Genomic DNA, 24,262 nt, shown 5'->3' on the forward strand with positions numbered 1-24,262 from the left:
TAAGTGGTACATTGTAAAATGCATACTAATTATTTAAATAAAAAATAAAACAAGTGCAATATACAAACGCAATATGTAGTGCAATATGAGCATATTGCACTACTTAACAAAAATAGAAGAACAGTAGTAGCATATGAAATCAAAAGTTCTTAAAATTACTCCCCAATACATTATTTATACAATATGCAAATACAATATGAATATTAAAATAATCATAGCCAACAAAAGCATTCTAACGCTGTTTGTCCACCGCAACCGTCACCGAGCCGATACCGGTAATGACGGCGCCGAAGTAGCATACATTTACTATAGCAGCTTGTTGACCACATGCCTGTTACCCGAGCACCGTAATCCCACACGGCAGCTGGAACAAAATAAACCGCCGATATCGGTCGCGGTGGACAAACTATCGCCGTCACGATATATTAAAATCGGCCCCAAAATAATCTCGTTCTCGGTATCGGCTTGGTGACGATGCGGTGGAAAAACAGCCTTACGGTCAGTTTTCATTTTTTTTAATGTAATTCATATTGCACATGCAATATATATCACGTTGATTAGACGTTAGGAAATCGATGAAATATACGTCAAATACAATCGCAATATGGAAGTTATTATGCACATACAAATTTGTTTTTACTACATTTTAACTTAACTTAAGCTTAACTAAGTCTGAAAGTTTAATTTATAGACTTTCAGACTTAGAACTATTTTATTTTGGTAACAATACACAACATTATGTAAGTGTTTTTTTCAAAACATTTTGTTTCTCAAACATGTGAAATTAAAGTTATGACGTTTTGAAATCATCATCGATGGAATTTAGGTTTTTGATTTTGAAATTACCTTGTATTTAATACATTAAGAATAGTATTTTTTTTCAATTTCGATATTCTGTGACTTGCTTTTACAAATGATGGTATACAAAGTAATACATCATTTGAAAACATACTTGCCAATATTATAAACACCAATTAAATATGCGAAAGTTTACTATTTTAAAAGTACTAATTCTGTGTTAAATCGATTGCGTGAAAAACTCCGGAATAACTTAAATAAGCCTCTATTTCTAAGTCACGTATGAGCCACAGAAATAAGTACTTTGAAATTAAGTTCTAAGTAAATAAGGGGTTTGGGTAAAAACAATCCTCACTCCCACTACATTAGTGGCTGCCTAAGTCTATTTCTAAGTGTCAGCTGTCTAGAGAAGTTAGTTAGCATTTGACTTAAAGAAATATATCGTAGTAACTTTCTAAGCAATTTTGTTTCAAAGTCTGCTTCTATTTCCTCTGCTGTTCACAAATATTCTGCTTGCTTAAATGTTATGTTCCTTGTTTTTACTGATTGTAAATTACGGTATTGTAAATTACTGATTGTAAATTTGACTCTGTAAAATCCAAAAATATATTTTTTAAGTACTTATTTCTGTTAAAAACGACTGTGTTATAGTTAACCACGCAATAAGCCTCTATTTCTAAGTCACTTACGAGTAGACACAGGGGTAAGTACTTTGTAGTGGAGTTGTAATTTCTCCTTTCTTCATTCATAATATATGTTCTAAGTCTCTATTTCTGTCTCAAACAGCCGCGAAGAGAGTTAACAATTAAGTTGACTTTAAGAAATATATCGTACACTTTCTAAGTACTAAGCCTCTGTTTCAAAGTCTGCTTCTATCTCCTCTGGTGTTCGTAAGTCGATTGCAAACCGTTTCTTCATACTTGGTGGTCTGTCATCTAGTTCTGAAATGGAATAAATATTTTTTTATAATATAGGACCCACAGAAGATTTTCAATTTACTTAATTCTAATTGGTTACTGTCGCCCATAGAAATTTATAATCAATCCCAGTTTAGTTTCCTACTTGAGCAACAGATGCGCTGCTGAGGACTATGCTGGAATGTCTCAAAAAAGTATGTCTCCCTTAACACTTCATTCAAATCAGAAGGCGGAAATAGGCGTGGCGGTGGTATCGCCAGAGTCCAACCACATTCTACCACCTTTCACGCAGAACTAAATTTAATTCTTAAAAAGATTATCTTCTTACCTGGTGTGGTCTGCATTTCCTTAACTCTTCTAGAATAATCTTGGAATGCCGCCGCCAATGAATATGTAAGGCGTCTGGCTGCATTTCTGAAGATAAGAAAAAATATTATATTAATTAGTATCCTTCATTTAATATTTAGTAATTAAATGTTGTGTAGTTATAGTGAAATGGTTTGAAATTCAGTCTCTGACATTCTAAGTCTTTTTTTTATAATATAGAAGTAGCAGACGAGCATGCAGTCCACCTGATGGTAAGTGGCTACTGCCGCCCATGGACATCTGTAATCAAACACAGATAGGATTAGATATTCCTACCGGTCGGCTGCAGATGCGCCGCTACCCCTGAGGACTAAGCTGGAACGCCTGGGAAAAGTATGTCTCCCTTACCACACCCTTCAAAACGGAACACAGCGACGCCTAACACTGCTGTTATTTGGCAGAAATAGTTGTGGCGGTGGTGCCGCCGGAGTCGAACCACAAAGGGTTCTACCACCTTCATGTATGAATGAATCATGAGACAATGACGTTTATCAATTACTTGTTCAGCGTAGGACTAAGGCCTAATCCAATTTTGGTTATTCTAACTAGATTTTTTAATATTAGTAAGTTTATCTGTGAGTAGCAATACCTATATCATATCATTGTAAAAGATAAGTTACAATCTAGTAGAGATTCTGAGAACGATATCTTAAGATCTTTCGAAATTTTGTGTATCAATAAATATCGTTTTCTTCATTTTATTGTAAAACGGGTCATTGTATCAATTTATCTGTTTCCCATAAGATAAAAGATAAGATATACCTAGGGATAAGATAACTAATCTTGGAATAAAATTTACGACAAATATACTATTTTTATGAAAAATAAAAATTAAGAAAAATATTTTCGTAAATTCCTAAGTTTTAGGAAAACCGAAATAAATCAAAAATTTTATGGCTAAATAAATAAATTGGCAAAACTCTGACAAAAAGTTTTAAAACAAAATAATTTCCATCATTTTCTCACAGTGATAAAAAGTGTTACGAAATAATAAGAATCATTTAATTGATTAGCATTTAAGATTTCTTTATAAGATTAGAGTATGAACTTCATGGTATGGTAACCGACCATGGAGTTCAATATTCAACTCATATTTTCTACCTAAAACCGATCACAGATGCGTGTCCCCGTAGGGCTAAGATCGCCTCATATGTAAGTGTATACACATCCCCACACTGACACACAAAACTTCATTACACTAGAAATTGGTGTGACGGTGGTTCCTCTTCGCTTGAACCTGTAGGTTCTACTTTCCAACTTATCCTTACTAATATTATAAATCCGAAAGTAACTCTGTCTGTCTGTCTATCTGGTTGTCTCTTCTTCACGCTTAAACCACTGAACCGATTTTAATAAATACCCGAGAAAGGACATAGGATAGTTTTTATCCCGGAAATCCCACAGGAACTAGGGATGGCGATCTAAGATCGATCAATCGGAGAAACGATCTTTTGGACCCAAAACATCGATTATTTTAATCGATATTAGTAAGGATTGAATCGTAAACTATGCATTTGATCAAGTGATCTTTAGTAAAGTTGTTATCCATGAGCCCATTAAAGTTTCAGAGTTGGTATGAGCAATTTTCGCCAGAAGGCGCCACTGTCATTCCAATGAAGTTACGAATTTTCAGTTTTATGTATGTTAGTATGTCATATTATTTTCTTTTAAACGCGGGCGAAGCCGCGGGCAAAAACTTGTAATATATAAAGCTACCTTCACACCACACCCTTACCTGGAGTCACAAACAAACGCATGACACTCAAAGGGATTCAGGCCCTTCACATCAGCGGTGTCCTTGACAATGATCATGGAAAAGACCCTCGTGTACACCAGGTCCTGGACCCCATAGGAGATGGACTCGATGTTGAAGAACACCGCCATGTGCTCGAACTCATCTCGTTTGGAAGTATGGTTCACAGTTTCCAAGTGGACCCCATCGACTGTTATAGTCAGCTTCACGATGGGCAGGATCTGACCTGGAATCAGGAGATGAAAATTAAATTAAATAAATATATATTTTATTGACATTAAATTGAAAATAAATAGATATTGTAATGCAAATTTTGTGGAAACTGTATTTGAAAAGGCGGCGGCCACTTATTCCCGCTTAAAATCTGAGGGACAGGGATGTGGCTGAAAAACAGCGCTGCACGGAACCCTGACTCTGTGTCAGCAAACGCTGAGCCACCTTTTGCCCAGCAAACCTTTTTTTGTAAATCTTTCCCTTTTCTTATTGTATTGTATTGTATATTGAGGCAATAAAGTATTATATTATTGTTATTATTATTATTATAATGAATGCAGTTTAACTTACAGTGAAAATCTTTACAAAAATTTGAAGATCACACTCTGTAGATCTACTCCGGTGGCACCACCAGTACACCTATTTCTGCCTATCAACAGCAGTGGTAAGCACTTATCTCTATATTATAACAAAGGCCGCAGAAGGTGGTAGAACTCTCTGTAGTTCGACTCCGGCGGCAACACCGCCACACCTATTATTACAGCAGTGTTAGGCGCTGCTGTGTTCCGGTTTGAAGGGTGTGGTAAGGGAGAGAGACTTTTCCGACGCGTTCCAGCTTAGTCCTCAGGAGTAGCGGCGCATTTGTGACCGACCTTAGTTAGGAATATCTAATCCTATCTGGGGTTGATTACAGATGTCCATGGGCGGCAGTAGCCACTTACCATCCGGTGGACTGCATGCTCGTCTATTACTCCTATAAAAAAAAAAGATGCTTTGCTGTTTCTTGATGACTAATTTAGATGGATTTAGGGTCCTATAAAGGACACTACTCGAGGTCCAGCTCAAGATGAGCTAGCCATCAAGACTAAGGTAGAAAAATATTTTTCAAATAATATAGGAGTAGCAGACGAGCACGCAGTCCACTTGATGATAAGTAGCTACTGCTGCCCATGATCATCTGTAATCGACCCCAGAAAATATTAAATTCCTAAGTAAGGTTGACCACAGATACGTTGCTACCTTTAAGGACTAAGCTGGAACGCCTCGGATAAGTATATCTGACTTACCACACCCCTCAAACCAGAACACAGCAGCGCTTAACACTGCTGTTATTAGGTAGAAATAGGTGAGGCGGTGGTGTCGATGGAATCGAATTAGAAAGGTTTCTACCACCATGAAAATCTTGTTAAAGGTCCTTAAACATCACATATTCATTGTAAGACCAATCATATTTGACTTTGTATTTGATGCGTAGAATGAACTAAAACTAAATAATGTTATAATTGCTTCAACTGACCTGGTGGTAAGGCTTTAGCTGCAGCCACCATCAGGTCCACGGGCTTCCTCGTGTGTTTGATCCCCCATAACCCCCTTGCGTCGCTTTGGCCCAAATATTTAACCTGGAAAACAAAAAAAAGTATAAGATAGAAATATTGTCATAAATTTTATTAATGTGCCGGATAATATATAGCAGTTTTAAGAATTTTCAAAAAATATTTCTTTATTGCTCTTTTCAACTTTGGAGGAACCACTGCTAGACTATTTCTTTCTAATATCTGGTGGTAGGACCCTTTGTGGCTCGACTCCGGCGGCTCCACCGCCACGCCTATTTTTGACTAATAACAGCAGTGTTAAGCGCTGATGTGTTCTGGTTTAAGGAGTGTGGTAAGGGAAACATACTCTTCCGAGGCGTTCCAGCTTAGTCCTCAGGGGTAGCGACGTATCTGTGGCCGACCTCAGGTAGGACTCTAATCTTAACTGGGATTGATTACAGATGTCCATTGACGGCAGTAGCTTACCATCAAGTGAATTGCATATTAATTGCTAGTTCTATTATAATGGTTCCCAAATTATTGTATCATAACTTACAAATCTGCCAAAAATAATAAAATTTGCGAAATGCTCCGAATGTTTGGCATATTGTCTGGTTTTCTTAAACAATAGGATTATTTAGATCTAATCTCGATGCAACTGGAGCATGGCCGCCGCCATCTTGTGACCGGACGTGACGTCACTGGCGCCATGAATATTGCCGTGCAATATAATTTTATGTTTGGAATAAGCAAGTAATAAGCAGTGTTCGGGTAATGTAAAGTCCGGGGTTCGACTCCCAGGCACAGATTCAAAGTAATGTGCGTATGAAAGTAGTCTTTTTCTATACTAATATTATAAAGAGGAAACCTTTGTTTGTTTGATTGTAATGAATAGGCTCAAAAACTACTGGACCGATTTTAAAAATTCTTTCACCATTCGAAAGCTACATTATCCACGAGTAACATAGGCTATATTTTATATGAAATATATTTGATAAATAGATTTTGAGGCGGTACACAGTTTGCCGGGTCAGCTAGTATAATATAGGAGTAGCAGACGAACATGCTGTCCACCTGGTAAGTGACTACTGCCGCTCATGTACATCTGTAATCAACTCCAAATAGTATTATATTCCTGCCTGAGGTCGGCCGCAGATGCGTCGCTACCCCTGAGGACTAAGCTGGAACCCCTCGGAAAAGTCTGTATCCCTTACCACACCCTTCAATCCAGAACACAACAGCGCTTAACACTGATGTTATGAGGCAGAAATAGGTGTGGCGGTGGTGCCGCCGGAGTCGAATCACATAGGGTTTTATTACCTTCATCTGATACGCTAGGTCGCCACATGTAATCAGTTAAACATACCCGTAGAATATTAATATGTCGATCATATTCATAAGAAATATTCGTTTAAGAATTATTGTTATATGGGTACCTCTTCATGGTATGGTGTGTGATCACGAAATAGCAATTATGACGTCATAAACCCATAAATACTCAGTTTATCGATACTTACAATGTTGTGTATGGTGTTTTATGGTGTAACAAGTATATAGCAAGGTTATGTTATTTATCTTTTATCTATAGTTAAATGAGATTGAAGTCTGTCTGTATTAGTTTTGTTATTATAAAAAAATAATTAAAAAACATTAAAATTCTTGCCCGACTTAATGTTGTAAAATATAGAACCAATTGTGATAGATCTTCATGTAAACTTCTTGTAAACTAACTGTAAAATTAGTGTAAACTTTGTTGTAAAATTGCCAATCTTCAAGTCAATGTGACGTCAAGAAAAAGAATTGACATGAACTGTAAAATTATTTGTGAACTGTTTTGGATAGAACCCCTGTTATGTCCACCTGATGGTAAGTGGCTACTGCCGCCCATGGACATCTGTAATCAACCCTAGATAGGATTAGATATTCCTACCTGAGGTCGGCCACAGCGCCGCTACCCCTGAGGACTAAGCTGGAACGCCTCGGAAAAGTATGTCTCTCTTAAATAGCGTAATTAGGTGGTGGAACCCTTTGTGATTCAGCAGTGTTAGGCGCTGCTGTCTTTCGTTTTGAAGGGTGTGGTAAGGGAGACAGACTTTTCCGAGGCGTTCCAGCTTAGTCCTCAGGGATAGCGGCGCATCTGTGGCCGACCTCAGGTAGGAATATCTAATCCTATCTGGGTTTGATTACAGATGTCTATGGGCAGCAGTGGCCACTTACCATCAAGTGGACTGCATGCTCGTCTGCTACGTACGAGTATATATAAACGTAAAAGTGTAGAAAATTCCTTTTAATGTATAAACTAAACGAGGCAGAATGTAGTGCCATACTAACGATTACGAGCATTTTAACTCGTAATATTAATGTCAATGGAATTAACCTCCATGATAATTACAACTTGTATAATGTAGGTATTCGTATTACTGTATGTCTTATGATAACTATGTAGAACAGGGTAATTTAATTGAGTGGAATAACGAGATACATCGTCGTCAACTACTGTCCCACTGCTGGGCACGGGTCTCCTCTCAGAACGAGGATTAGGCCACAGTCCACCGCGCTGGCCAAGCGCGCATTGGTAGACTACTCATACTTTTTGAGAACTACGTTCTTATTTTTTAGATTTTATTTTGAGCATGCACAGATGCGCCGCTACCTCTCAGGACTGAGCTGTAATGCGTCGGAAAACTATGTTACCTTTATCACAAATAATACCTTAGCAATATAAAATAAACCTAACTAATATGAACTAATACTTTACTAATATGAACTAATGTTTAATTACTATCACAGTAATAAGATAAAAAAAACTGCCGCAAAATAGGAGTGCCGGATGATAGATAAATACCCAATAATATCTTTTACGTAACTAATATGATACGTAACTAATACCAACTAATACTTTTTCAATATGAACTAATGCTAAATCAATATGATACAAATACTTTAAGAAGGTGGTAGAACCCTTTGTGGTTCGACTCCGGCGGCACCACCGCCACACCTATTTCTGTTATAACAGCTGTGTTAGCGCTGCTTTGTTCTGGTTTGAAGGGTGTGGTAAGAGACAATTTTTTCCGAGGCGTTCCAGCTTAGCCCTCAGGGGTAGCGGCGCATCTGTGGCCGACCTCAGGTAGGAATATCTAATCCTATCTGGAGTTTATTAGAGATGTCCATGGGCGGCAGTAGCCACTTACCATCAGGTGGACTGCATGCTCGTCTGCTACTCCCATATTATAAAAGAAGCTTTAATACTTACTTGAAATGATATCGGCAGGTCATCTACCGTCACTGGACCTTCATTGTCAGCCATTTTGTTTTACATCTACACAGATTTCTTATCTTCTTGAGGTTTCGTTCATAGTGTTTATCTGTCAAGAAAAAAATATTTTTATTATTTGTTTATTATTCTTCATTTGCATTATCATCAGCCCAATATTATCCCACTGCTGGGCACAGGTCTCTTTTCAGTTTGAGAAGGATTTATGACCATAGAGTACCTATCATGCGTGATGGGGTTAAATGCGGATTGGTAGACTTCATACCTTTGAGGACTTTTTTTAGAGAATTCTCAGGTAACTTAAGCACAGCATATTTTTTATATGTATCCAGTCCACCTGATGGTAAGTCACTGCCGTATGGACATCTGTAACCAATACCATATAGAACAGGTTCTACTTGAGGTCGATCACATCTGTTGTTATTCTTGAGGACTAGACGATCACCTCAAAAGTCAGCTGAAATTTTTTAATATAACCATTTTTTTAATACATTTTCTACACTCAACCCCACATTAAAATTCCCTGTGTCATGGTCTCATGGTCTACATAGACGATTACAGAAACAGCTAGACCCAGAACAGAAGTATAAATTCATCATTTAAATATTTGTCTGACCGGGGATCTAACCTGTGCGTCAGACCGGTATTTTTTTTTATAATATAGAAGTAGCAGACGAGCATGCAGTCCACCTGATGGTAAGTGGCTACTGCCGCCCATGGACATCTGTAGTCAACCCCAGATAGGATTAGATATTCCCACCTGAGGTCGGCCACAGATGCGCCGCTACCCCTGAGGACTAAGCTGGAACGCCTCGGAAAAGTCTGTCTCCCTTACCACACCTTTCAAACTGGAACACAGCAGCGCCTAGCACCGCTGTTATTAGGTAGAAATAGGTGTGGCGGTGGTGCCGCCGGAGTCGAACCACAAGGGGTTCTACCTTCAAAATTCGGTAACCACTCCGCCATGTGAGTCAAATAAAGTACGGATTTGGACTGGACTACCAAATACCACTTATATCGATACGAGGGTCTCTACGAAGGTACACGCAAACCTTTTAATGGTTATTAGTAGGGTGCGCCTCAGACCGTGGCATGGGGGTGATTTCTACCGTTAAATGTCAAGACGATATGGCGTTCGGAGAACAGTCAAGCGTGAGTCGGGGTAATATAAATATATTTTTTACGAACAACACACGAATTAAACACACTTTTATCTTTATTTTTGTTTTTACCCGACTTCCGAGAGAGGTTATTTATTCGACACGATATACAGGGTGATTTTTTCAAATGGGTCTTAGGGCCAAATCCAAAACTATAAGGATTAGCGAAAAGGTTAAAGGAGTTACGAGGCCGATTTTGATAAAAACTAAAAGTGCATACTAGTTTTTCAAAATATCTTCTTCCCTAGCCGGGAATCGAACGAGTTCATTTTGAAAAAGAAACACACCCTATAAGTATTATTCCACTAACAGATAGTGTTGCTTATGACGGCCAAATTTTTGGAAGTGTATTCTTCTAGTAGTAGTCGCTCTGAAGTTGTTGCGCGCAGGTATACAGAGTGTTTTTAAAACAAACATATTTTTTGTTTGCAAAGCTACCAGCTCGATACAGATCAGTGGTCACTTAGAGCCTAGCTGACCGTAACCAAACCTTTTTCATCCGCTTCCACCAAAACGCAACTGCTTCAAGCTAGAAAGTGTGCCGTAGATTCCAACCCATAGATAAGTATAGATATCTCACCGCCTTGTAATTGAAGGAAGCCATTAAATGGCTTAAACGGCTGACAATTCTGTCATGGTGTAATTTACACGGAACAATGCCGACATGTACAGTTAAGTGGTGCAAAAACACGAAGTCGAAGAACACGTGGAGAGAAATATCGTTTCATTCGTAAAAGATCTAAAAACTACATTTTTTTAATATTTTTCAAACACGAAAATAGATGACAGTGACAATTTCAATTGTCAAAACTGGTTATATTTTCTTGTTAGAGTGAGTAATCTTTACCAAACTATGTTACAACCATACTATATCTACTTTTTGAAAATACTATGAACTTTTAATTTTTTTATCTTAAAAAATTAAGTACTTAATCAAACCGTTTCTTAAGAATAAAGATTATCAATAGTTATGATATTAATAGTATTTTATCGTAATCTATAAAAAAAATCTGCCGCGTAATAATAATACCCAAAATATGTAGGCATTATGATTAAATAGTATTAATAATAGTTGAGTTGTTTTTCTATAATATAGGAGTAGCAGACGAGCATGCAGTCCACCTGATGGTAAGTGGCTACTGCCGCCCATGGACATCTGTAATCAACCCGAGATAAGATTCCTACTTGAGATCGGTTACAGGTGCGCCGCTACGCCTGAGGGCTAAGCTGGAACGCCTCGAAAAAGTACTTCTCCCTTACCACACCCTTCAAACCAGAACACAGCAGCGGTAACACTGCTTTTATTACAGAAATAGGTCTGACGGTGGTCGTACCACAGTGGGTTTTGGCACCTTTGAGAACTTATTTCAATCATATAAAAAAATGGCCACCATCACCACTTGGTCAGCGAACTATGAAACATTGAGAGTCCCAACAGTGGGACAATAATCGCTCGATGACTCAGCCCACGTATAACATCCACATATTTTCCTGAAAGTCATTTATCGCGAAAACAATGGCCGGCGATAAAACGGTGAGTGATAACGTTATCACACTGATAATATTATCACTTATCAAAATAGAACCGAGCCTTCATTCTACTGTAATTCCTTGGGAAAAACCGGTGAAAAAATTCTTTTGTTTTTATATAAATTTTACATTGATTGAAAATCTTTATATATAAAAAATTCTGTATGTTTGTGTCCGCAAAACTCAAAAAGTAGTTTATGAATTGACTTGATTTTTTACATTACGTTACAATTGTATATATTTCGAAAAATTTCCTGATGCGGTGGTCGTAACTAGATTTTTGTTTTCCTATTTTTTAAAGTCATTATCTAAAACAATCGTCATTGTTTAAAATTATTTCCAAAAAAAATTCTTAAATTTGTAACAGAATTTACCGTTACAGAATTTAGTCATTCTATTACTTGTCTAATATTAAGTCTGAAGATTAAGATAAAACGCTTCAATACTTTACACTGTTCAAACCAGAACATAACAGATTTACAATAATATTAAGTAGAAATAGAAATAAGGACCTACTTATTACTAGCTGACCCGGCAAACATTGTGTTGCCATATAAATAAAAAAAATGTTATGGGTGAACAACCCTTATCACTTAGGGGTATGAAAAATAGATAGTAGCCGATTCTCCGACTTAATGAATATGCATATAAAATTTGGTGAAAATCGGTAAAGCCGTTTCGGAGGAGTACGGTAACTAACATTGTGACACGAGAATGCAAATTTTGCGAAATTTACACAAACTGTAAGCAAGTGATAATTACTTTCTATACACACGCGGAATCGAACCCCAACAACAAACAGAATTTAATACCGCTATTCTAATACTAAACATCATCTGGAGGCACGGCAGTGCCTCCGCCAAGTCGAGCCAAAGCCAAAAAAAGCGGCACGGCCGTAGCATACTTTTCTCGAAGCAATTCGGCCCATTTTCGACCTCCTGTAACTTCGTTGCATATGAAGCTAGAAGCCTGAATTTTCAGGAGCCAAGCAAGCATTGTGTAGACACGGTATATTTCAAATTTCATTAAATTTGAACCAGTAGTTTAAGAATTACAAGTAGTCAAAGTTCGTAATTTTGTCACTCACTCACTGACTGACCGATCATCAAAAGTTTAAGGCACTTCTAGCAGACATAGAAGGTTGAAATTGAGAATACAATTAGTGTTTAGTATATAACTCATGGGAAAACTAAAATATTTTGCAATTTCTGTCCAGTTATCTAGATACACCAACTACATTAAATAACTTTGTATCCTATATAAGTTATATAGGATGACAAAGTTACATTTGCCGTTAATGAATCTGTGTTTCTGTCCGCGAAATGTAAGAGTAGTAGGGGAGCCGATGATGTTAAATGGGTAGAAACTCGAGCGCCGATAGGTCCTATACGATTGTGTAGATTACACGTTAGAGTGAAGAAAAGGTTGTGTGATATTTTTCGATTCACCGTGGGAATAGTGTCTAGATGATTCGAAAGATGTTAAAAGCAGAGTCAGACATACTCAAGGCGCGGCAGGTTAGTGATAGAGTATATATCTCTGATGCCGGAAATATGTTTATCTGCTGGTTTGGGATAGTCATACGAGAGGTAAAAATGGAAAAAAAAGTAACCAGCGCATTAGATTTTCAAAGGGGATATGAAGCTACCTCAGATGAGTCGCCCATTCGAAAAACTGACGATTCGATTCGAAAGACTGTCAGTGACTCTTCGAAGATTATTATACAGGATAAGATTATTATACAGGAAATTCCAACTGATGTTTTACTTATCATAACCCTTCATCTGACGATTTAGTGGAGGGGTTTTCTATACTGACGATTTGAAAAAAAAATAGAATGAGAATGTATGAAGAATAATGTATTTTCCATAAAATTTGCCTTTTCCTTTAGTTTGTTATACACCATTACTTTCCAGGGATCCAAGCTAATAAATGGCGCTATCAGATAGTGCATATTTTCTAGCATTATTTCCTTTATATTAAAAAAATTACCGCACTCGAGTATGTCCAGGTATAGATTTTTTTGCAACCTTATTACTCCCTAACGCCGCCCTCAAATCATCAGATTATAAATTTATTGTTTTCAGAATGTAATTAAGCTACTATAGATAATACATTTTTTTATTAATAGTCTGATGGACTTCCCTGGTTGAACCCCCCAAATGGATAGTTTAAGATACTCTATAGGATGTAAGGTATCTCCCATATCTTAATCTGCCGCGTTCGAGTCACTCTCGAAATCCCGTCTTGGGCTCCCCTACTATTATAGGCGACGTCAATTGTTTTTATTCTCGAGACAAAAGACGTTTTCAATTCCAACTTCAATTTAAATTCAATTCAAATAATGGGTGAAGTGCGAATCGAACTCGTACACTGAGGGTTCCGTACCACAAAAACATTTGTTTATTTTATTTTTATTTTTACTAATTGATATTATAGCAGCCATATAATGCATTGTGAACATTTCAACTGTAACATCTATTACGGTTCAATAGATAAAATGAAAAACGCCAAAAAATAGCAGGTCCTTATATATTTGTCCCTGTAGTTCCTGGACTAAAAAAGGGCTTCGATATCCCGTGCCTGTCGTAAAAAGCGACTAAAAGGGGGCTTCCGGAGTTGGGAGTGGCAAGAGGGAGCTCGAACCGTCCAATAAGTGTCCGCGGGAAGGACGGCGGTATGTGTAGTCGCATACCGTCGTGAACAAAGTGTTTGAAGGTGATAGAACCCTTTGTGGTTCGACTCCGGTGGCACCAACGCCACACCTATTTCTACCTAATAACAGCAGTGTTAGGAGTTGCTGTGTTCCGGTTGAAGGGTGTGGTAAGGGAGACAGACTTTTCCGAGGCGTTTCAGCTTAGTCCTCAGGGGTAGCGGCGCATCCGTGGCCGACCTCAGGTAGGAATATTTTATCTTATCTGGGGTTGATTACAGATGTCCATGGGCGGCAGTAGCCACTTACCATCAGGTGGACTGCATGCTCGTCTGCTACTCTTACATTATAAAAAAATAAAAAAAAAACACCGGATAGTTTAGGAGGAGCGAAAACTGTTCTCCCAACGCAGAGCTCGATCGAGGCATCGCGCTTAGAGGACTTCGGTTGCGTTCAGTCGGAGATCCCGGAGTTCTCCGACAAACGTTGAGGACGGCCACCGAAGGATTTTAGTGCGGCTAAAGTCCCACATAACCCGGCGTCACTCCCACGTCGTTGAGTACCTTTTGAAGGTTTCCTCCTTTTCATAAAGAAAAAGAAGGTCTTTGTATGGCAACTCTCCTTTATTTGAAAGTTTTTCTTTTTACTTTTATTACTTGTTGTTAAAGCGGCCACCATTATAAATATGCCGTAAAAAAATTTAAGTTTCTATCTATTAAGGATCCAGAAATAGAGCTCTATGTCAGACAGACAAACGGACAGCTTAGAAATAGGGTTCCGTTTTTACTCTTTGGGTATGGAACCCTAAAAAGTTATATAATATCAAAAACATTCCGAATTTCTGACAAATGTCATAAGAAGAAAACTAGATGTTACGGCTAATGTGCCTAAATCAGTTAAAACGCAGATTAGCTTGTCCATTACCTAAAGTACAAAACGAAGATTGTATCAATTTTTACCCCTTGACGTCGACCCATGCATGCTATGATGCGTCGTCGTGTCATGAATTTACGACAAACTTTGTATATTTTCACGAAACAATATCGCTTTGCGGCACGATGTCGCTATGTATCACACTACGTCGTCGTGTCGTAAAAAGGCATGTGTTTTAGTCCTAAGAACAAGTCTGAAAAGATGTTTCAAATTTTAACTACATAGTTAATCTGCATATTTTCTAGCTAATCTTAAGACTACCTAGTTAATGTGTATGCTAACGTATTCTACAATCTAACGGCAACATACACAAAATACAATAACTGTCGTGAGGTAAAGCAACTGTCACCGTATTATAAAATAATAATAAGTTTGTTTCCAAGGAAACAAGTGTTTAGGCAAATTTCGGCCTTATTGCGCATAAATAAATGTCTATGAAAATAAGCTTACATATAAAAATTTACAATGTTCACAATGGAAAATCCCTAATAACTTCTAAAAGGATTACCCTAATTACACAATTCCTTTTGCCCTATCCGTTTTAGACCTAAACCTACCAAATGGCATTAAAGACAAACCAATATATATACGAACAAAAAATCATGTTTTCAACTTACGTAATATTAGGTACCTAACATTTCAACGCAATATTACAAAAATTTAGTTATATTCATTTCAAGTGATTCGAAATAGGAAACTGTTATATAAATCGAGCTTAGATAGCCACTTTATAACATATTCTTGCCATGATCACCAAAAATATCAGCTCCTAGTGGCTTTATAATTGATAGCTATAAAAAAAACGAAAATCCACAGTTTAATGTTGAATTTAAACAACCGTCCATTGCACAATTAGGGTATTTTTTTGCTCCATTGCTTGTACAAAACAGTTACAAATGCGTGTAAAAATGAACTGACAGTCGCGCACGAGTCGAGTCGAGTCCCCCCGAGATAACTAGTCGGTAAGTGGTGTCTATGTGTGCGTTACTCCAGCCCACTTTGTATGAAGATTGACTTCTGTTAGTTTTTATTTTGTGGTAATACCTACCCGGAAAAAACGTGGAAACTATTATAAGAAACCTTTTTAATATAAATTATTTGTAATCTATAATAGCTATATATAAAATTATATTGTACGGTGAGTTAAGTTTTAAATAGAAGTGAATAAAAATATAGTCTAGCTGAAAATATGTATTATTAATATACTCTGCAAATAATAATTCTAAAAATAACTACAGTTGAATGCAAAAGACAAATGCAGACTAATAATTTAAGTATGAATTTGTTAGCGGTGAGTAAACTTATTGAAAAAGGATTTACTGTTAATTTCTTGAAAAACGGTTGCACTATTAGTAACTCTATGGATAACATCATCGCAACTGGCCACAACGTACATGGTATATATAAATTTAAACAATTTGTCAAATCACCGATATGATATTTGACAATGTCAAATAAATATTGGCATAGAAGACTAGCCCATATTAATCCGGAATATAAGAATATTATGACCGGGCTTGATGATGTGAACATTACGACGGATATGACGACTAGTAAGAAACCATTTCCAAACCTCTGAACGCGAACGAACGATATACTGGAGATCGTACATACAGATTTATGTGGTCCCATGGAAGCTACTTCACTCAACGGTTCAAGGTACATGTTATTATTTATCGACTATTATTCACGAATGACACATGTTTATTTTCTCAAATATAAGAGTGAGTATTTACGAAATTTCAAAAATATAAAGTGTTGAAATGGGAACTAGCAAGTCGAACAAATGTAGGTATGAGATCAGATGGATGAACGAAATTTTGTAATAGAGCTTTCAATATTTTCTTATCAACAAATGGAATTCTACATCAGAAGGCGATGCTATATACCCCTAAACAAATTGTTGTGGTTGAAACAGCTAACAGAACTATTATTGTAAATGCGAGAAGTTTAAAACGAATGTTATCATTATTAAATAAACATTTCATTTAATTTCATTTCAGAAGTCAGAAGTATATTATAAATTGAACCGAATTTGAGCAAGAGTAGTAAATACTGTGGTTTATATAAAAAACCGGAGTCCGACGAAGTCAGTGAAAGATTACCAATGATTTTTGTCGGATATTCAGAAGAAAGTAAGGGATGTCGATTATTTAATACGAAGACACGTTAAATCACTATAAATAAAGAAATAAATAAATCACAATCAGTAGAGATGTTTTTTCCTGAGGACAATGGGAATAATTTCAGTTGTCAAAATAGTAACTTTTTTAGATTTAATTTATTGTCATGTTCGAATGAAAGTGATGATGAATGGCAAGATTATTTACATAACTACAAAGACTAACTACAAAAATTTAATTGGCTTTTAAAAATCTGTTGTTGAGATTCAACTAGTAGAAGGTACCGGAAAGGAAAAGAGTAGAAATATCTACAAAAAGGAATGAGATGCCATCAAAAACAATGCTTGTAAAAAGATCCAAGTCTCGCCATTCAGTTCTTCTACCGTAAAAAGTTTTGAGATCTATGTAAAACCAAGCCGGTAAATGTATGCAGTCCCTACTTAAGGGACCTTCTGTCTTAAGGTATTATCTCACTATCTAACCTAACAACATCTCATGGGACCATACCAATATTAAAAATCTTTTATGTTCTAAATAAATCGACGTGGCAATCGTACTAATGTTACCTGTGTGATGCGATATGATAAGATGAAAACACAATGTGACTTGCAGTACGATTGCCACGTTAATTTATTTAGAACATAAAAGATTTTTAATATTGGTATGGTCCCATGAGATGTTGTTAGGTTAGATAGTGAGATAATACCTTAAGACAGAAGGTCCCTTAAGTAGGGACTGCATACATTTACCGGCTTGGTTTTACATAGATCTCAAAACTTTTTACGGTAGAAGAACTGAATGGCGAGACTTGGATCTTTTTACAAGCATTGTTTTTGATGGCATAAATAATTGAACAAAGAAAAGATAAAACACACGGATTATAAAAAAGGTAGATGGAGTGCATTCATCTCTATATTTTGGTGTATTCCTGATCATCACTAATCCCTCTATCCGTAGATATGTAGAAATATCTAGATAGATCTCTGGATAAGATATTTTAGTATTAAGTAGCAGACGAGCATGCATTCCACCTGATGGTAAGTGACTACTGCCGCCTATGGACATCTGTCGACCACAGGTTACCCCTACCCGAGTTTAGCAACAGATGCGTTACTACTCATGAAGTCTAAGCTGGAATGCCTCAAAGTATGTCTCCCTAACAACACCCTTCAAACCAAACACAGCAGCGCTAAACACTGCTGTTATTAGACAGAAACAGGTGTGGCGGTGGTGCCGCCGGAGTCAAATCACAGAGGTTTCTACCAATTTCAAAATTTGGTAGTTGTTGACAAATAAGCAAAAAATTTGTGGATTTTTCAAAAATGAGGAGGAGTTTTCAATAATGATTATCGCCAAATTTCGATTGCCAAGTGAACATTACGTAATAATACCACGCTTTTATTAGCTTGACCTGTACGTATGTAACGGAATCTTTGAACTCGATTTTTACCAATCCAAGTCCAATTAATTTAAAATTTTGAACAAATATCAAGAACCGATGGCAATACACGGTATTAATCACTGTATTCCATTCTCTTCATCAGGATCGACAGGAATCAGTATTAACGATTTTCCTTGTGCGATTTTAGTGTGGACTTTTGTTTTTAAACTATAATTATTAAAAACTTAAATCGTTAGTTAACGTGCGCATTAAGTAGAGAACGATTGCCACGATTATAATTTCACTACTTTCGCTCATAATTTCAATACAGTTATGGCTTGCGTTATATAATTCAACGGTTCTTACGCATCCTAATTAGGCTCGTTAGCAAACGTGCTGTCTACCTGATGGTAAATCACCGATGGAGATCTTTGACCAACTGCATCTCTTTTATAATATAGGAGTAGCAGACGAGCACGCAGACCATCTAACGGTAAGTGGCTGTTGCCGCCCATGGACATCTGTAATCAACCCCAGGTAGGACTAGATATTATTACCTGAGGTCGGCCACAGATGCGCCGCTACCCCTGAGGACTAAGCTGGAACGCCTCGGAAAAGTATGTCCCTTACCACACCCTTCAAAACACAACATAGCAGTGCTTAACACTGCTGTTATGAGGCAGAAATATGTGTGGCGGTGGTGCCGCTGGAGTCGAACCACAAAGGGTTAAAAAAGATAAAAAAAAAAACAAAAAAAAATCTTTGAAAGACAAAACATTGGATAGTTTGTTTATTAATAACGGGCATATATACACATTCTGTAACAATAATTTGTTAAGTTTATTTCAATAGCGTTATCTGACTTTTATTTAATCTTTTGTAGTTAAAACGATAAATAATTGTATACTTAAATCATTTTTCCTTACGTGATAAATAAAGGTAATAAAATGGAAAATTTTAATGTTTTTTATAAAAACGTTACGTAAAATTTAAATTTATTTTATTTATAAACTAAAAAAGGACTTATTTACAAAATATACAAGAAAATTATAAATAAAATAAGCCATCTAAAATTTCCGTGTGAGGCATGGTTCCCAAAACGCTGGCGGCGTTTCCTTGCTGCACGGCAAGACTTAATCTTTGTGCAAAATAGCCGCCAGCTTTTTGGTCACCGGAAGCAGTGACAAGTTTGGTCGACATATCTGACATGAATTTTTTCATGTCAGATGACCATGGACCCATTGTCTCTAAAGCAAGCGCCGCAAACAAGTAATTGTCTAATAAATTACTATATTTACGACGCTTGAGAGTCTGGGCATGGTCGGCTGCAGCCCCCGCTTTCACTGAAGTATTAGCTAGGTGTGAGGGGGCTAAAGTATCAACGCACGTTGCGTCCCATATCAGGGGTCGTCCGAGACTCCATGGAACTAGAGTGATTCCATCAGGTCTCTTGCCATCGTCTCTAAAAAGACCTGGGGGTTCTAAAGTCGCTGGTATAGAGACGGTAGCAAGAGCCCGACGAATCAAACTGTTCAGAGTCCCGTGACGATATAGCCTGCCGGCACTCCTGATACAGGACAAGCCATGTCGACCCAATGTGTCCACCTCCTGCCCACACGGACAAAAGTGAGACTCGCAAATCTTGGCACCGAGCCGGAGACCTATAGAAATGCGCAACGTTATAGGATCCAGCACGGTGCCAATATTGTTGGAAGGGAGTGCGTGTAGCCAATGTCCTGATTCACTTTGGGCAACAGCTAATAAACGGGCCCTATCAGAGTTGTCAGAACATCGTTCCAGAAGACAGGCAAAAACAGACTTAAGAGCCGGTGTGTCCCAGACGGATTGCTTGGTTTTATCTGACAAAGATATATCCTCAGCCGGAAAGCAACCACTCCAGGCCTCCTCAGCCTCTGGCATGTACGTCACCCGAACATCATCCAAATTAGTGTTTAATATATCTGAGATGAGGGCGATCGTACTATGACAAGAGGCCAAGAAAGCCGGAAGCGCTAAACTTTCCGTGGTGCGGACACCTATGCCACCAAACCTAACCGGAAGAGTTGCCTGCATCCAGGAACGATCATCAAATTTTAAATTTAGAATTTTGGATAAGCAATTTTGTAAAAGCGTATCTAATATGTGAGTGACAGATGGGAATTTCCAAAAAGGACAACAACGAAGTAAGTACAAGAATTTTGGTGCGAATAAGCAAAGGCGCAAAATGTAAATAGCCATATGTGGTTTTAAATCAAAGAGTCGCTCTGAAATATTTTCAAAATTATGTAATTTTGAATTTACAATGGGTAAAAATGCATCATCAAATATTGGAGCACCTAGAAGTGTCAAATTTTCTTTTTCTAAAATAGATATGTTAGGTGATATTGAAGCGAATTGACCATATATATGATGGCATTGCTCAACAGATAATTTTTCCGAAAAGAATATTTCACATTTATTAAAATTTAAACTCAAACCAATTTTATTAAAATGATGGATTATGATTCTTAGGTCCTCCAATACAGTTGACGCATTTCCTCCCAAAGAACCATCATCAAGGTACCATACATTAAATTTTGAATTTAGTTGTGTAATAATTGGTTGTATTGCCAGACTAAAAATTACTGGGCCAAGAGGGTCGCCTTGCTGACATCCCACACATGATTCAATGACATTATCACCAAATAATAATTTTGAGGGGGTTCCATAACATTGCCACATATATCCGAAAATGTCAGGCATTTCTTTTTGAATTTCTGTAAGAAGGGCCCCCCTATCTACCGAATTAAAAGCATTTTTAACGTCTATTTTAAGGAAAACGTCATAATCATTGTTACTTAAAAATGTGCGAGCAGCGTGTACTGCTGCTTCGCAGCCACCCTTGACTCCGAAGCCGAGCTGCCGCGGCTTAAATCGCGTCGCCAATAACTCACTATAGTTACGGCAGCACAACTTCGAAGCCAATCTTCGGAGCGTGCACCCAACAGCGATGGGTCGAATGCCCCCATCCTTCTTTTTGAGAGCCACGAGGTTGGCCCCGTAAAGTACAGGCGTAATTTCGGGAGGAACTGCACCTGCCAACATTATGTTAATGAGGGCAGTGAGCTCCTTCACCAAATTTACGCCTGCTTCACCTAAAGAGGGATCTGTAAGGTCTTTTAGATGTTGCGGTGTAAGGCCGTCTAAGCCACCAGCAGACCCATTTGGAAAAGAACGGATAGCGGACTTGGTGGCTTCCTCGCTGACTCTCAAGAAGTCGCGCTGTGAATTGGGCAATGGGCTAGGAAGCTGCGAAGATGTGATCGGTGTGGGATGCTTCTCGCGAAGTGCCCCAAGCGTTTCAGATGAGCGCGTAGCCATAGTGTCTTCCGAAAATAAAATTTTTGCAGCACCTTTAACGTCTCCATCGGAGAGTTTGTTTTCAACTAATTTGAGAATGTTATTACGTAAGGAATTGAAATTGACAGAAGACGTATTTACAGGAAGAACGTCTTGAGTAATATTGTGTTTAATTAAACTAGTTAGTGTTTGGTTGTGAGATCTATTATTTAAATGTAATTTTTTATATGTGAATAATAAAAGATCTTTCCATGCATTGAAATTATTTTCTGCGACTACTCTGGCCACGTGCTCATAAAGACACACAGCTACGGCATAACGCGCTCCCTTAGGGATACGTTTGACCACTCTGATGTTATGTTTAAGACTTGCGAGTCTCTTGTGTAATGGTTCGTCATTACGGTCCCCATCTGTATTATTTATGTAATTTGAGAGCAAAGGTAGATTTATTGATTCTATACGAGGGACATGAATGCGGCTGCAATGGATTTTTAACCCGCGTTGGCCTTTATAAAATTTGTTATCAGCACAGATGGGGCATCGTAATAACGAATCACTAGACATCAATTAATTTATAAAGAACAAAATCTACAAAAAAGCCCTGTACAAATAAAAACACTTCATACAACTAATACTTATACTAAAACTTATAATTTATTTAAAATAAATATACTATAATATTTATAATTATGTACTAAATAGAGCAAGACACAGTTTTCTGGAAGGTACAATGAACAACAAAAAAAAACACTTTAACTGCTTTCACACACTGGACAGACGAAAGATGTAGAAACAGGAAATATAGTCTGAATATATTTTTAGGATCTGAAGAAGCACTTGTATTGATTTTTTAATTTCGTTTTCTCCTCTTTTTGTGATATCGATGCATCCTTGTCAATTTCTTTCCAGTTGATAACAATTAGTAATATGGACACTATATTGGCCGCAATAATTATTATAGGCACTCATAGCACTATTTATCTAACGTGTATATCACTATTTATTAAACGAATATAGTATAATATTTATTAAATTTAATATTTTTTATGAAGCTTCAATTTTTCCGTGACATTGTCATTGTCATTCAGGTTAGAAAAAAAATATTTATTTATTATATATTTTTATTTATAAATATATTTTATTTATAAATATTTTAAGGTCTGAAGTTGTGAGCAGGTGTAGTCATACAATTTACTATGGCGACGCGATTCATTTCTATATTCAGAGCGGACTAGCAGTTTGGCGTGGACTATTCCTTTTGTGGTTTGACTCTAAAGTCACATCTATTTCTGCCTTATAACAGCAGTGTACCGCTGCTGGGTTCTGGTTTGAAGGGTGTGGTAAAGGAGACGATTATTATTATAGGAGGCGTTCCATCTTAGTCTTAAGGCAGGGGTTCCCAAAGTGTGCGCCGCGGCGCCCTGGTGCGCCGTAGAAAGTGAAGAGGGGCGCCGTGAGTCGATCCGCTAATTATTTGACACCACAAATATTGGCGTTTTGATTCACATTGATTTGACTGAATAAATATCGTATTTAATTTTTGTTTTTTCTCAAGTATTTCTTGTTGTTTTCCGTTTAAAGTCTTATATAATAACATAAATATGGTAAAATTTTATATTGTGGTGTTTAAATTTTCGTTTCGATCAACCTAACGTAACTACTATTATTGTGGGTACCTATTTCTTTCGACTGTCTTCTTCTAATAGTTAGCTAGAACAGGGCGCCGTGAAAAAATATCGAACTTGTAACTGCGCCGCGGGTTACAAAAGATTGGGAACCCCTGTCTTAAGGGGTAGCAACCCTGTGGCTGACCTTAAGACTGATCTTATCTGATCTTATCTGGGATTGATTACAGATATCCATTCAATAGTCATGTTTCAGTTACCATCAAGAAAATATACTTATTTTCTAGTTTTTTTTTTCAATACAGAAGTAGCCAACGCATGCAGTCCACCTGATGATAAGTGGCTACTGCTACATGGACATCTGTAATCAACCCCAGATAAGATTAAAGTCCTACCCGAGGTCAACAAATACTAAATACTTGTAGACTAACTTGGAACGCCGCGGATCCGAACATAAACATCTTCTTACGTACTTAAAATATTTGAAAGAATGACATAACACTACCTACTTAATATAAAATGAAATTATTAAACAAACGATAATTATATTTTTATAACTATTGTGAAATGACGTAATATTATAAAAAATACTCACGGATAAAAAATAAATCCAAATTAACGCACAATTTTTCACAAAACAATAATTCACTGTCCAAATAATATTAAAAGATTTTTAAAGTTAGAAAACAGTATGGCCGCCGCCCGCCACAAGCAACACGCAAGTCTGAATACAGAGTCGTATTATCAAAATTGGTACGTACATAACCAATTACACTGACCTCCGCTACTTCATAAACACCCTTCAATTCGCTAACATTTTAGTACGACGCCGCGGGGCAGGGAAGCTCAACTTAAACTGGATATATGGCTTCATTTACAAATTT

At 37.2% G+C, this 24,262-nt stretch overlaps 1 protein-coding gene across 1 annotated transcript; it reads right to left on the reverse strand.

The window, feature by feature from the left end:
- Nucleotides 1-510: 510 nt before the first annotated feature.
- Nucleotides 511-24,111, reverse strand: LOC140748679 (low density lipoprotein receptor adapter protein 1). The gene is made up of 6 exons (XM_073081524.1): nt 23,974-24,111; nt 8,614-8,725; nt 5,345-5,447; nt 3,817-4,060; nt 2,044-2,129; nt 511-1,739 (listed from the first exon to the last, which is right to left on the reverse strand). Exons 2-6 carry the CDS (start codon nt 8,665-8,667, stop codon nt 1,645-1,647), a joined length of 582 nt encoding a protein of 193 aa, XP_072937625.1. The 5' UTR covers nt 8,668-8,725; nt 23,974-24,111; the 3' UTR covers nt 511-1,644.
- Nucleotides 24,112-24,262: the final 151 nt, after the last annotated feature.

This window comes from Epargyreus clarus, unplaced genomic scaffold (genome assembly GCF_041222505.1).
Source record: "Epargyreus clarus isolate Ecla_fem2 unplaced genomic scaffold, WU_Ecla_fem_2.2 ptg000016l, whole genome shotgun sequence".
NCBI lineage: Eukaryota > Metazoa > Arthropoda > Insecta > Lepidoptera > Hesperiidae > Epargyreus > Epargyreus clarus.